Source organism: Nicotiana sylvestris, chromosome 10 (genome assembly GCF_000393655.2).
Source record: "Nicotiana sylvestris chromosome 10, ASM39365v2, whole genome shotgun sequence".
Classification (NCBI taxonomy): Eukaryota; Viridiplantae; Streptophyta; class Magnoliopsida; order Solanales; family Solanaceae; genus Nicotiana; species Nicotiana sylvestris.
Genome location: NC_091066.1, coordinates 12,545,893 through 12,560,594, shown reverse-complemented (window position 1 = coordinate 12,560,594; position 14,702 = coordinate 12,545,893). Strand labels below are relative to the sequence as shown.

The following is a 14,702-nucleotide window of genomic DNA, read 5'->3' as shown; positions in this document are numbered from 1 at the left end:
CACTAACCATAGCATAACTAATATTTGAAGCCAAACCAACCCTAAGAGTTGGCATCCCTGTAGAAGCACCATCTATAAAGTATGAGAAAACACACTCTTTTTTTTTTTAGGATGAAGTAAAGGCGTTTCATTTCAAAAAAAATTGCAAAGTTACAAAAGGAAAAAAAAAAAAAAAAGGTACTAGTTTGTTAGTCCTTTTACATCGTGACAGGCAAAAATCAGGGAGCTAAGTCAATAAAATAGTCAATGCTAATTACAAGGATTAAGTTTGTCCAACAAAAAAGGTTAAGCAAACAAATAGGCAGAAGAAAGAGGAAGAGATTTTTGCATCATTCCTTCAAAAGAAATACCATTTGTGGTGTCAACTGCCAATGTATACACTGATATTTGCAATAATCATTCTTTTCTAAGCAATAATACTAATCTAAACCAGTGCCATTCCAATCCTGCTAGAGTGGTAGAACCCATTCCTTCCCGTACTTCATTACTCCTTCCATGTCCAGCACCTCCATTTGCATCTGAAAGGAGAAAAGACATTATTTTCTTTTTAGGATGAGAACTTGCACTTGAAATGCAGTAATATGTTCTAGAAGAAGAAACACTTTCATGAAAGATTGTTAAGACGACTTGGAATGATTGAAAACGGTACTAGGTTCAAATTTAAAAGAAGTGAAAAAAATTTCCCATAAAGGGTGTACAATATGTGTTATATACCTCTAAACGTAATATTGTACTTATATACGTAGCGTAATTTTTCGATGAAGAGTGGTCAAGTGGCCACCCTTGTGACCATGTGGCTTCGCCCATGTTCTCAATGGTATCGAGCATTCTCACTTTTCTTCTAGGAGTTTCAGCAGAACCTTCTCCAAGAACTGCCAAAACATTTCAAGCAGTTTGGTTTCCGCTGCTACCTAGAGAACAATAAAAACTTCCAGCACAAACCACAAGAATTCGTTGATGACGTCCAAAGAATGGGAGATGATCATTTGCATTGATACCACATCTATTGTTCCATGAAGTCCAAGAACATGTAACATATTGGGATATTTGCTAGTACTATTTTCAATAGAAAAACTCCAGCGCAAATGTAATTGGAGTAACCAAATACGTTCCACTAAGCATAGGAACACGATTAGATGGAATTTATTTCTGAAGAAAGTGAATACACCAAGCACTAGTAACCAAATACGTAAATGTTTTGTGTCTATTCCTGCCAGCAATCTGGCCAGATGGAGTCAAACCAGGTAGTTGATTTGGAATACCTCACATTCCCGATCCTCATCCAATCAGTGAGTAACAACAGCAAAAAGGATCCTCAAACTTTTATAATCTAGGAGATTTCCATCTGCTACTGGAAAGTACTGGATTTATGGTGACGCTAAGGAGCTTAAGATTCTGGACAATGATTTTATTCAAGGTATAATCTTTCAGGAAAAGGCGATGAGAAAGGCACAGACCTTTTTTCTGTAACCTACATTAAGCTCAGCCTCTCACTTTCAAGTAAACCTGTCAGCAAAATGTCAAGAGGAATAAGCCCCTTATAGAGCTCAACACTTCTCCAAGTACAACAGGGTATTGGAAATGCTATTAAATAACCCTATGGAATATGTTGTACTCTATTTTTGGACTCAATTGGGTCATGCCACATAGAGTTAAAAAGCCTATAAAGGTTGAGCTTATGAAGAGTTGATAAAGACATCAAGAAGATCTGGATTTTGGTCATGCCCAACAGCACATGGAAATGTTGTCATGTTGGAACAAGGGGAGAAGATCTGTAAGTGAGAAGAAGAGATGGGGTATGATTCCTGCATGCATATGGTGGACGCTTTGGAATGAGAGGAATTCAAGATGTTTTGAAGACAATGCTAACTCAATTCAGAAGATTAAAATGAATTGCCTACTGCTTTTTTATTTTTGGAGTAAACTTGAATACATAGAGGACTCAGAAGCTATAATAGATGTCCTTGGGTCTTTGTAAGAAGATAGATAAATTGATGTATATTTTTGGTTATTCCCTATGTAATTATGGCATGCACAGCCTTTGTGCTTTTGAATATAGCAAACTGTTATCATCTCAAAAAAAAAAAAAAAAGATCTGGATTTTGGTCCCTGCAAGTATTTTTTTTTTGTGTGTGTGTTTGGACAAAAAGGAACTACAGATATTTTGATGGAATCTCAACTCTGAACCACTCTTTAAAAGCTAGACGAAGACTTCATTTATTTAGCTGGAGCCTAGGTTGCTCGGACTCGGGTGCGGGTGGCCGATACGGGTGAGGATCTACAAGTCGGATCCTTCATGATCTAATTTTAAGATTCGGGGGTACGGATCGAGGTATGGATACGGGTACGGGATTCAGCTAAAAATATATATCTATAAATAGAGTTATAAAATATGTCTAAATTATGAAACATTATGTGGAAAACTTATAAGATATAGGAGAAAATATTGATCAAAAGAAAATCCGAGAAGGAGACAAGGAAAATGACTGACATAAAAATTTCCATATACAAAGTATTTCATTTTCTTCAATTTTACCCTAGCGTTTGTTTGTTTTCAAAAATCATTGTATTTGTCTCGAATTTCTCCATTGACTTTAGTCAAAGTACCCAAAATCGGTTGATCATATCTGGTATGAATCCCACACCCACACCCACGTCGTGTCGACACGGGTGCGGCACCCAAAGTAAAGAGTCCAAGCAACTTAGGCTGCAGCAACCCAACCTCTATAAACAGCATTGATCCTCTTTGGACTTTCTTAGCTCCCTGAATCTAGTATAGTTTCTTTTGATGTATTGGAGCAATTTCTCTTTTGCACCTTTTCAATCTTCTTGATGCCTATCAATGAAACATCTTACTTCATTTAAAAAAGAAACACTAAGACTTAACCGTGCTAGAGACTAACCTAGCTGTTGTCCTGCCCTGCCTAGAGGAAAATCATGCCTTTCAAGACAACAAGCATCTATGTCCTCTAGCTTGAACTTTGAAAACAATATACTACAAGCTAATCACTTGTATTCAAGTATATACTGAAACAATAAAAAGGAGGAATGCTTACAAGAACTCCAAGCGATATAAGAAAAATATGATGTATAGATTCATATATATTCAGTGTTTTGTTCTATATACGACAAAAAAGAATTGCAAATAGAGAATATCAACTAGTAAAATATACTTGGGGAAAATGGGTAAAGCAAGAACTCTTACCAGTTATCGATTACATGATTGTCCGTCTTCATGGTTAACAAGTCCCTAATCAGCTGTCAACATGGGATTAACAAGGCTTTCCACATAGATTTCTGCCTGAAAACAGGTCTTAGGTTTAGTAAGCTCTGGTTGTCTGATTTGTCTTATTGAATCATCTTTTGGATTGTATACCCTGAAAACTGATCAATACAAAAGTAAAATTTCACCCTTATATAACTCGTAAAACGGCGGGGAAAATGGCATGTAACAACGTGGATAATACTCATACTTCCCAGGATCATCATAACAGTCAATGGTGAACATCTTTGTCCAAGATGCTTTAACTCCATAATCCTTCATAACCCACACATCAGAATGACTTCCCTCATAGTTACAAAGCACAACAAGATCACTTCCCAAAACTCCCAGCCTCAAAGCAAATCTACCTTTTCCGTAATTGGGTTGCTCCACCTTACCCCATGTCTCATGTGCTAAATCAAAAGAAATGATGTCGCAGCTATTGCCGTGATCGTACTCATAAAAATGAATTATGCAGCAGCCATATTCGCTATTGTACTCACAAGCAGTTGCAGATTTAGTCCAATAAAGCTTCCCCTTGACAAACTTAGCTGAACAATCTATCAAAGAGCTTCCCTCAAAATCCTCGACCGTTCTCCAAGAATCACTCTTCAAGCTGTAAATTTTGACCTTGGTCTCAAATGGAGCATAATCATCTCGATGATCATCAAAGATATTGAAAATTACCACTAGTTTATAATCGCCGTGTAACTCATCGTATCCAAAACCATACCTAAAATATGTAGAGCAAAACCACTTGGATTTAACTCCCGAGTCAGGCAATTTCCTCGACTTCCTAATTGATGGGTTCCATATATATAAATTAACTCCAGAACTAGGCAATTTATTCGTCATCCTCATTGGTTTATCCGAGTTTTCCTTATTGGCCAGACAAATCAATCCATTGGCCGTATCACACCACCTAGTAAGGGAATTTTTCATGGGATAATCCATTTCAGATGCCTCAGTAATTGGGTTGTAAATTAAGGAATGTAGGGGAAAATCCTTGAGATTGCATGTGAAGTTTAAGATAATCCTATGGTAGTTGTATTCTTTGTTATTAGAACAGGAACGGAGATGGGTGTTTATGAATTCAGAGCTCGAAATTAGAGAAAGCCATGATTTTGAAACAGACCTGAATTGCAACAATGATTTCACGGGCAGCTTCGACAGTATTTCCACGCCGATCTCCAGGGGAAGGGAAGGGATTATTGAGCTTGAATCTTGTTTTCGAAATTGGGCATTTCTTGTGCGTTTTCTCGTCCTCGAAGCTCTAGTTTCCATTGTAGCTGCAGATTTTAGTTCACATTAGGGTTTTAGTCCTTCAGTTTAGTCCTTCAGTAGTATAAAGAAAAGGTAATGTGTCTTAGCTTTATAAGGTTTCAGCTATTAATTTTGACTATAACAAACCAACACAATTATTAATAAAAAATTACTTATTTCTCCACAAGTTTATTCATAAAAGAAGATGCTGGCAAAGATCTAGATAAATACCGGAAAAAGAATATCATGTGAAGAATTTATTAAAGAAGATTAGAGTTAATCTCCAAGCATCGTAGAAGAAATAATATTTGAAAGTCAAGTTTCAAATATTGGATGGCTTACTCAGAGGCGGATCTAGGATTTCAAGAGAATGGGTGCACCGTTGTCGAAGATAAGAGATGGACGAGTAGTGCCAGATGTATTTTTTGACATCGGGTTCATCTAAACCCAATAGTTTTGACGCATAGCACAAAGTTATATGTAAACTTCACTAAACTTTCAATGACTTATGTCTAAACCAAAATTTTCAAATATAATGCTTTCAATACTAACATTATTAAAGACGAAAATGGTTAAGTCATGATTTCGCATCTGGAAACGAGTCATGAAAATCACGTATGTGACTTGTAATTTCGGGGATGGAAGCTAAGGTTTGAATACCGCTAAGATGGAGTTGAAAGAGAGGAAACACAATTTATTTTAAAAAATCCAGAAGAATTAACTTTATACGCAAAAGTGTAAAAATATGTTATCAACTTATTTAAATATTATTTATAGATAATTCATTAGTAATATTGAAAAGATCTCAAGTGAACCTGTGATAAAAGAATGAATTAAAAGATTACAAAAAAGAATAATAGAATAGGAAAACAAATTAAAAGAGAGAAAGAAGATCGTCTAAAAGAAAGATCAGAAATATTATATCACTATTTAATTAAATGGTTCATTACAACATTTTAATATTATCGAATGAATGCCCCAAGAATAAAATACTGTAAATTTACTTGAAAAGCTTTAAAAAGAGAAGTCATGTTAAAAGGTTTTAACTCCTTTACACGTATGCACATAACTAGATCCTCGATCAGTGCACCATTCCTTTGTTTGGTGCGGTGCACCAGATGCTTATATTTTATTGGGTGCACAAGGATAGCATTTGTCTAATTTATGAAAAGTTTGTACACCATAATACATAATTTTGGGTCTTAGCATGAGTTCGTGTGAACCAAAATATATTAAGTGGCAATATTGGAAGAAGAATTTATGAAAATTATGGAAGGAAAGTTTTTCAATATCTTGAAAGGGGAGTTGCTAAAATTATGGAGAAGATCTATTATTTATAGAAAAAAAAATATTACAAGGCCAAGGAAGAATATATTTTCTATGGAAAGAAAATATATTATGATATAGTAAAATATATATTATGGAAAGAGATTATTTTCCAAGATCAAGAAAGGAATATTTCCCATATAAAAAGGAAGAACTTTTACAATGACTTATTGGAAGAAAATGAGGAATATTTTGTGGAAGAAACTTTAAGCAAAGCAACGTGATTATGCACGGGAGACTTGGAAGGCATAATGTCCAAAGTTATAAAAAGAAATAAGGAAGGAGTTGTAATCAAGATTCTTACACTATTCAATCAAGGTGTCGGAAAGGAAAGAAAATCATTCAATGCATAATTGGAAGGATACTCATCAATTTACCTTATCCAAAGGAAAGCAGCAATATCTCTGCCCAGATCTAATATGTTATGAGAAGATTGACCAAACAAGAAATTATTGGAGTAGCATATTATGAAAACAAATAAAAGAGCAACAATCAAATTCTCTTGGATTAAGCAATTGCCGGAACAAGTTGAAAGGGGTATAAATATAAGAGCTCTATGAAGGAAGAAAGCATGCAACCTTCTATACAATTGTCTATCCAACTACAAGTTCTTTATGCTACTCTTAACAAGCATTGTAATACACTTTAGTAGATATACTGTGTACCCAAAAGAGAGAAGAGAGACAGAAAAATATTTGAGAGGCAGTGTGTCCTAGAGGTTGTGTCATTGTTCGTTTCTTTGGTGAGCGAGTGAAAACCAATCCTGTCAGCGTTGGTGGTGATCGTTGAAAATCACAAAGGCTGTACTCAATTCAATTTACAAAGATCTCTAAAAGACAATACTCTTGCAACCCAAGAGGACTGGATTAGATTACCACATTGGTTCCGAACCAGTATAAATTTTCTGGTTTCATTTACTTTATCACTTTCGTATTATATTCTGTTCCTTTACTGGTTATTGTGATTAACACTTGTTTAAATCGAAAGAACTAATAGTTCTGTACAAGCTATCTCTGCATAAGTCGACTAGACCTGAAAAGTAGTCGACTAAAAATATAAAAAAGCTACAATTTACCCCTGTTGTACTTTCTGTGAAGTAAAACTTTCTTTTGGAATAAATCACTACTATTTCGCTTTTGCACTTACTATTAATTTATGATTTCTTCCCACGTAAACAAAGAAAAACTGCATAAAACAAGGACAAATTGAAGGAATCAGTTGATTTAAGTTGGTGGATCTATACTGTCATTAAAGTGTCTTTATATTTCCCAATACTCAAACTGCTGATAAATGACACTTATATTTGTGCCACTTTGTTATGTCGATCCCCAAACTTAACAATTTGTCAACCAAACTCTTTTACCCTTAAAAATTAAACATTTTAAACCCCGCTCATCCTATGTGGCAATTTTTACTAAAGTGCGTGTGCTGCACTCGTTTAAGGAGCATGAGGCCTATTAAAAAGGTACCAAGAGCCATTTTTTGGCTGTCATCATCTTCCCGGTTGTTCATCCTCCATTGTTGAACAAAAGTGAGCTTTTCTTCTTTGCTTTTCTCCCTCTCTCCAACATTTTCTGTCCAATTCTTTTTTTCTCTCTCTTCAATATTTTTTGTCCAATTCTTTCTCCCCTCCCCTGAGTTTAGTATTTCATCGAACACCTGGTGTCTGTAATTTTGTAGATTTTGTTTTTTGAATTGTTGTGACGATTGATTCATTGTAGTTGTTGTTTGATCGTTTGGCATCAATCAGTTGCTCAGTTGGAGTCAATTGGCATTGATCTTGTTCAATTTGGACACCTGTAGCTCCATGCTCGACCAACTGGTGTTCGCCGGCCATATTCAGTTGGTTGGAGGAGACTATTCCGGCATTGAAATTGTCTGAAACTTGGTGAGTCGATGGTATTTGAAGTGGAGAACAATCTCCGCTGCTTGGAATCACTCAATTTGAACCAGAACCGATATGATAAATATCAGTTTTGCTTCGACAAATGTCCATTTCTGGCAGCAGAATGAAGTGTTGTTTTCCCATTACTTTTAACAATAGTGGCCAAACTTTTCTCTGCTTCTAATAGATATAATTCACCACCTCAATATGCCTTTGGTTTGCTGCACTATGCAAAGCTGTTGTATTTTCATTATCAACAGTCAAAGCTCAGGATGTGCTCCCAATATGCCCGTGTTATCGATAATCTCTCTTATTTCAACAAGATTTCCTGCTCTAGCCAATGAAAGCAAGACAGTGTCCTCACGTTTCCCCGTTAATTGTTTCTTCATCCTTTTGGGGGGCATAGATGCCTCATCTTATTCAATTGTTCCAAAATTCCACCCTTTGGCTTAAAAATACGAATCCTTAACCAACAGCCTCTTCTTCTTTCCCTCAAACACCCAGATCAGCAATAGTATTTTTCAACACTAAGAAAGATTCAGAAACCGAAAAGAGTAACTTTTATATACCTGAAGCATCCTAACCTACAAATTATGACAAAATTCTGTCGTTGATGTTCACAGCAATCGCACCATTTGAGGAAGGGGATTAGTGTTTGAACTTTATTTTTATTTATTTTTTATTTTAATTATTTTTAATCTACCATCTGACGTCTATGGCACGTGTTAGGTCGTCGCAGGACACGGCCATGGCATGTGTCAGGACGTGTCAGGACGTCGCAGGACATGGCCATGGAACGAGTCAGGACGTGCCAGGACGTCGCAGTACATGGCCATGGCACGAGTCAGGACAAGTCAGGACGTCGCGGGACATGGTCATGGCACGAGTCAGGACGGCGCAGGACATGCACATTGTTACTTTTTGACGTGGCAGCCAACGTGGAAGAGATAGTGTTATACGCACTGACAGCCTCCTGTCATAAGCATTTATTATACATGGTTTAAAGGAGTATTAAGGGTTTGGTTGGCAAATTGTTGAGTTTGGGGACCGGCATGACAAAATGGTACAAGTATAGGTGTCATATAGGCCATTCTGCCATGTTTTATTAACAACTTGTTTGGATCGTTGTCACCTATTGTATCATATCGCATTGTTACTTTAAATACAATGTTTGTTTTGATTGTTACTTAAATTTTATTGTATCGTATCGTTAAATCCGTCGTTACGTAACGATGAAATGTGCCACTTTATGTAGCGACCAATTTGGTGTGGTCGCGTCGTTTCCTTGTGTTTTTCTCTCAATCTCACCCTTCATTATTATTAAATAATTTTATTTTATCATTTATCCTACCTTTTTATACAGCGTATCATTATTTTTCTTTATAATATTGCAAGTTTATTCATCATATTAATGGTGCATGATACCATGAAACGACGGTAAAATGACACAATTCATTCAAACATTGTATTCATCACACGATACAGTACAATACGATACAATATGATACGATTCATTATGAAACGATATGTAACAACCATCCAAATAAGCCGTAAGGGAAAACATAAATTGCCCCATAAACTTGTCGGAAAAGCCATTTACCTCCCTTGACTTTATGGGCAACCTATCACCCCTGTTCTTTTCTGAAGTAGAACTAATATCCGCTTGTTTTTACATATCTACAAAGAAAAAAAGAAAAAAAGGGCACCCCTTACATAAGACAATCCGCGTTCATGCAGGGTTCAGGGAAGGGACACACCCCGAGAGATGTGATGTAGAGAGCCTACCCTAATGTTAAAAATATTAAAGACATCTTTTTACGAAATAAAGTACATTCACTAAAGCATACACTGCTCTACTTCAAGCATATAATTTGAAGTTCACATCCTTTTCTTTTGCATCATTACATTAAACAACATGCCATTTTTGGTGTCAACTGCCAATGTATTACACAGATATTTTAAATAATCATTCTTCTCTAAGCAATAATAGTAATATAAATCAGTGCCATTCCAATCCCCCTAAAGTTGTAGAACCCATTCCTTCCCATACTTCATTACACCCCACTTCTTCATTATCAACACCTTCCATGTTGCAGTCCCACCAGCCACCTCCATTTGCATCTGAAAGCAGAAAAAACAATATTATCTTTTTATGATGAGAACTTGCACTTCAAAATACAGTAATATGTTCTAGCAGATGAACCACTTTTATTAAGAGGACTTACAATGATTGAAGAGGGTACTAGGTTTCTCAATGTTGTCGGGCATCCTCACTTTTCGTCTACTACGCTTTTCTGCTGAACCTTCTCCAAGAACTGCCAAAACTTTTCGAGCAGATTGGTTTCCGCTGCTACCTAGTAAACCATTTTAAACTGTCAGGGCTAAACCACAAGAACTCGTCGATGACTTCCAGAGAATGCGAGATAACCGTCTGCGTTATATACCACATTCTTTATGCTCCATTAATCCAAGAACATGTAAGATATTACTATGGCAGAACTCAAATGCAAATGAAATTGGATTAACCAGATAATAGTTCCACTAAGCATAGGAACTAAATTAGATGGTATTTATTTCTCAAGAAAGCCAATACACCATGCGCTAGTAACCAGATAAAAGTTGTGTCAGTTCCAGCCAGCAGCCTAGCTTGAAGGAGTTAAAACTAGGTGCTCGAATTTTGAATACCTCCATCCCCAATCCTTATCCACTCAGTGAGTAACAACACTAAAAGGGTCCTCAAATTTTTAGAATCTAGTGAATTTCCATCTGTTTTTGGGAAGTGCTGAACTAACACTTTTTTAAGGGGCTTAAGAAATGGACAATGATCTTATTTAAGGTATCATCTTTCAGGAAAATGCCAGAAGAAAAGTAATAGGCCTTTTTCTCTATGTAGCTGAGATTAAGCTAAAACTCTCAATTTCAAGCAAAGCTGTCAACATAACTCAAGAAGAAGAATCCTTTCGGCCCTTCTAGAGCTCAATACTTCTCCAAGTACCACAAAGTATTTGGAAATCTTATAAATAATAAGTATCGTATAAGTAATAGCAGCTATATAAATAGAGAAGCAATATCAACTAACAAACTATTGCGTTGTTATTTAGAATTTGAAGTTTTATAGCTTGCGATTTGGGAAGCGAGGTCAAGTGACACAAGAAGCCATCTGATACTGATTAGTTCTTGTTTTACAGCGCATGTATGTTAGTTACAGACACAAAGCTTAGGTACTAGGTATATTAGTTACAGAAACAACATACCTCACTAGGTAGAGGTAAGGCCTGCGTACACACTACCCTCCCTAAACCCCATATGTGGGAATATATTGGGTTTGTTGTTGTTGTTTTTGTTGTATGTTAGTTACAGAAACAAAGATTAGATACTCAGCAACGAAGCTAACCAAATAAAAATATATATCAAGGCAATCTCATGAAAGCCTAATTCATCAAGAAAATATGATTAGCACAACAAACATGCATGTGAACAGCTGAACTGATTCATATCTGGAAGAATGACTAACCTTCAATAAGACCTCTTTTTCTTGATGTTCTGACATCATCTGCGCTACAAACTAAAACCTCACCACAATTATTAGGAGTAGAAACATCTTGGTTCCCTTTCATGGTGTTCTTATATTGTTCAAAAATAGCATCAAGAGCACACGGAATTCCTGTCTCTCCATCTTTCTCACGGTTGATCTGTCCATTAACAGACTTACTTGTGTCTTTACTACTTACTGGCACTGAGATTTTCTTATTTCCCTGCAAAAGTTTAGTTCCCGTTTACACTTAAATCTAATAAGGTAAGTTATTGTACAAGTAGAGAAATTACACATCATGATATGGAGAACCTATAATGATTTCTACAGGCTGCTCAGGAAACAGTTGCATGTTCCAAATACTAATGCAAAGAATAGAACTCTGTCAAAACTGAGAACTATTGGAGAAATGTTTGAGCTGAAGCTCAACTGCCATGGCTGAAAGCCATGAAGCTCAGAGAAGATGAAGAAGCTTCGAGAGAATTTCAGACTGGGAGAAACATTTCTCATTAGTTAGAAAATTAGAACTAAGTGCGCCTATATACAAGATATTGTATTTGTACAGCTGTCATCTACCACTAACTGCCTAAACTACCACTAACTAACATACTGACATCAACAAACATCCTAACTAACTAATTGCAATAATAGCCATAGCCAATCGTAACAAATATGGCTACTAGTTAAATAATTACAATGCAACTCTAATCTTAACACTCTCCTTATTTTAAATAAGAACACATATAATGTAAATGACAAGTTAAAACCAAACAAACTTTAAACAAATCTTTTCCGATATTGGCATTAGTTGAAGCCGGTAGCATCCACAAGCTGTTCGTATTCTCAAGTCTTGAGGTGTTCCAAAAGAGAAATTTAGCTCAGAGCCTCAGACCAACCACCAACCTTAGTCCATCATTTAAAGGCATCGAGTGCACCTTCGTAAACGAAGTTCAGAATCAACAAGGGTTCACAATCAACAAGCGTTCACAATCAACAAGCGTTCACGAACAAAGGATGTATTAGATACACACACATAGATAACCGCTTATATGTTGTGTTGGCCTACAAGTTCTACACTTCAGCTACAATGTGAAATCTTTAAGTAATGGCAAAAAACAGAGAACACAAGTTTCTGCCTTCATTTTTTTTGAAATTTTCTTGAGTTCCCAATGTTGGCTACTAATAAATTAAAAAAAACTACAAGTAGTTAACAAAAATGCAGTTCAAAATCCTACATTACTTATTTTGCTAGCATTTCATGAACACAGAAACTAAAATAATTTAGGTTTCTTACTGGAACTACTCCGGGCAAAACAGGACTTTTGTGCAATTTTTTGCTGAGGAAGTCAGATAAAGAGATGCTTGAACCCTTTTGATTGGTAATTTTGCTTTCCACTTTCTTCTCGCAACCAGTAGACCTCAAATAAATCACAAAAAGTAAACCCCAGATTCAGAAGTACACTCAGAAAGCTAAAAAGAGAGAGATTTAACAAGAAAATTAAATTTCTTCTTAGAATTTAAAATTAATCAGCAAAGGGAAAACCCCAAAAGTGAGCGAAAAAAGTGAGAGCATAATTAAAGAGAAAAGTTATATTCTTTTCTTACTGATTTGAAGAACGAAAGAGGAAAGTTGAAGCAATTGAACGCTGCCCTAATGGTCGTATTGAAGGTTGATTTTTCATCTTCTTCGCCGATTTGCTTTTGGTTTTGCGATTTTGGGGCCAGTTTGTTTGGGAGTTTTGGCGCAAAATATTTGAAAATTTCGCCAAAAACGACAATGAACTGTCGGACACCTAATTTATGCAAAATAAAAGGAACCAAAAAAGAAAAAAATATTTAAGTGTTGCAAAACAAAAGAGATTAATTGGGGTGAGAGAGGCTCGAACTCTCGACCTCAGGATTACTCAGAAGCTATGAGACCTACGCGCTAGCCAACTGCGCCACCACCCCATTGCTGTTAAATCGTTCAATCATACTATCTATAACACATTGAAATCAGTGTATTTTATACATAATTATGGGGAACTTTTGAACAAAATGCAGAAAAATATTGAAAGAATTACAAGAAAATACACATGACTTCACATCATAACAAAAAATGATCCATGTTTTTAAGTTTTACTCAACCTAGCCCATATTGTACATATTTTGAAAGCACTAACAAATTCAAAATTTGTGTTCTTACAACCATTGCTTTCACTCACTCTTCTTCTCATATCATCTACATATGCTTCAAGGGGCCGTATATTTTTTGGTTCTCCTCTTATGTCACCTGGTTACAAAGAAAGAAAATTGAAGAGTAGAAGTCCACCATTGAAGATCATTCAAAGCTTTGCTATAGAAAATGAGTTTTTTTAAATTTGTTAGTTGTTTGGATTGGGTGTTGTTCTACTCGATTGAAAATATCAAAAGGAGATCAAAATTTAAATTTAAAGTGATTTGGAGTAGATTTGAGCAAGATTTGAGTTAAATTTCAGAAAAGACGTAAGGAAGAAGACGAAGTCAATTTTTTGTATAATTATGTATAATCTTGTATAATAGTGTATATGAGTGAAGAAACATACCTTATACACGATTATATACTTTTATACACATTTATACAAGCATCTGTAGACGAACGTCTTCCACGATTTTCAGTTGCAATTCCTGTTCAAAATCAGTCCAAATCTCCATTAAATGACTTCAAATTTTATATACAACCTCCTTATACTATTTCTAACAAGTCTAAATAACACTCACTCCAAATTTCTCACAAAATCAAATTCGGAATTTAAACCCACATATTTAAGCTTGTTAAAAAATCTAATTTTCACCACCCAAATGGATTTGGTTTGTTGAATTAATATTTGAGTCATAGTTACTGATTCGAATATTAACTTAAAAGCTTAAGGAATCTTTTTTTAAATTTAAATAGTAATTTTGAGAACCTATTGAAGTTGGATGTTGAATCTTAGCCTATAATTTTTAGGCTAGTTGATTGTAAATTGAAATATGGGCTATAAAATTGAAAAGTATGGAGCCTAGTTATTCTAATATGAAATTTTTTCAAAAATATTCCTCATTCCGTCTGATGGGAAACAAATTTAAGATTGAAATAAAGACTGTTGAAACTTGTGATTCTAAATAAGTTATAGATTTGTATGGTTATAATTCTTTTAGAAAGTGCTTATTCTATTTTAAATAGACTAAAAAGAAATAGGTTTACACAAACAGAAACGGATGGAGCAATAAGTATGGGATATTTTTGTTCAAATTTTATTTCATTAACAAGTGGTTATTTCTCAATTGCATTTTAAATAATGGCTAGTATTAATAAGTCGTCCAAAAAATAACTATCCCACCCAAGAAGGCAGGGGACTAAGATACCAGATCCAAAAAAATTGTGGGGGCAAGTGCATCGATAAGTACTTTGAGGACCTTTATTTAGTGAAGGA

At 35.4% G+C, this 14,702-nt stretch overlaps 1 protein-coding gene, 2 long non-coding RNA genes and 1 other non-coding gene across 4 annotated transcripts; 1 reads left to right on the top strand and 3 right to left on the bottom strand.

Annotated features, from left to right (window-relative positions):
• Positions 1-227: 227 nt before the first annotated feature.
• LOC104238325 (uncharacterized) lies at positions 228-4,607 on the bottom strand. The gene is made up of 2 exons (XR_011403204.1): positions 3,206-4,607; positions 228-518 (listed from the first exon to the last, which is right to left on the bottom strand). It is a non-coding gene; the product is annotated as an uncharacterized lncRNA (long non-coding RNA).
• Positions 4,608-7,087: 2,480 nt separating this feature from the next.
• Positions 7,088-8,922, top strand: LOC104238326 (uncharacterized). The gene is made up of 2 exons (XR_713854.2): positions 7,088-7,739; positions 8,466-8,922. It is a non-coding gene; the product is annotated as an uncharacterized lncRNA (long non-coding RNA).
• Positions 8,923-9,523: 601 nt separating this feature from the next.
• On the bottom strand, positions 9,524-13,045 carry LOC104238327 (uncharacterized). The gene is made up of 5 exons (XM_009792652.2): positions 12,874-13,045; positions 12,563-12,686; positions 11,251-11,491; positions 9,962-10,090; positions 9,524-9,857 (listed from the first exon to the last, which is right to left on the bottom strand). Exons 1-5 carry the CDS (start codon positions 12,948-12,950, stop codon positions 9,736-9,738), a joined length of 693 nt encoding a protein of 230 aa, XP_009790954.1. The 5' UTR covers positions 12,951-13,045; the 3' UTR covers positions 9,524-9,735.
• Positions 13,046-13,133: 88 nt separating this feature from the next.
• Positions 13,134-13,218, bottom strand: TRNAM-CAU (transfer RNA methionine (anticodon CAU)). The gene is given in 2 exon segments: positions 13,134-13,169; positions 13,181-13,218. It is a non-coding gene; the product is annotated as a tRNA-Met (tRNA).
• Positions 13,219-14,702: the final 1,484 nt, after the last annotated feature.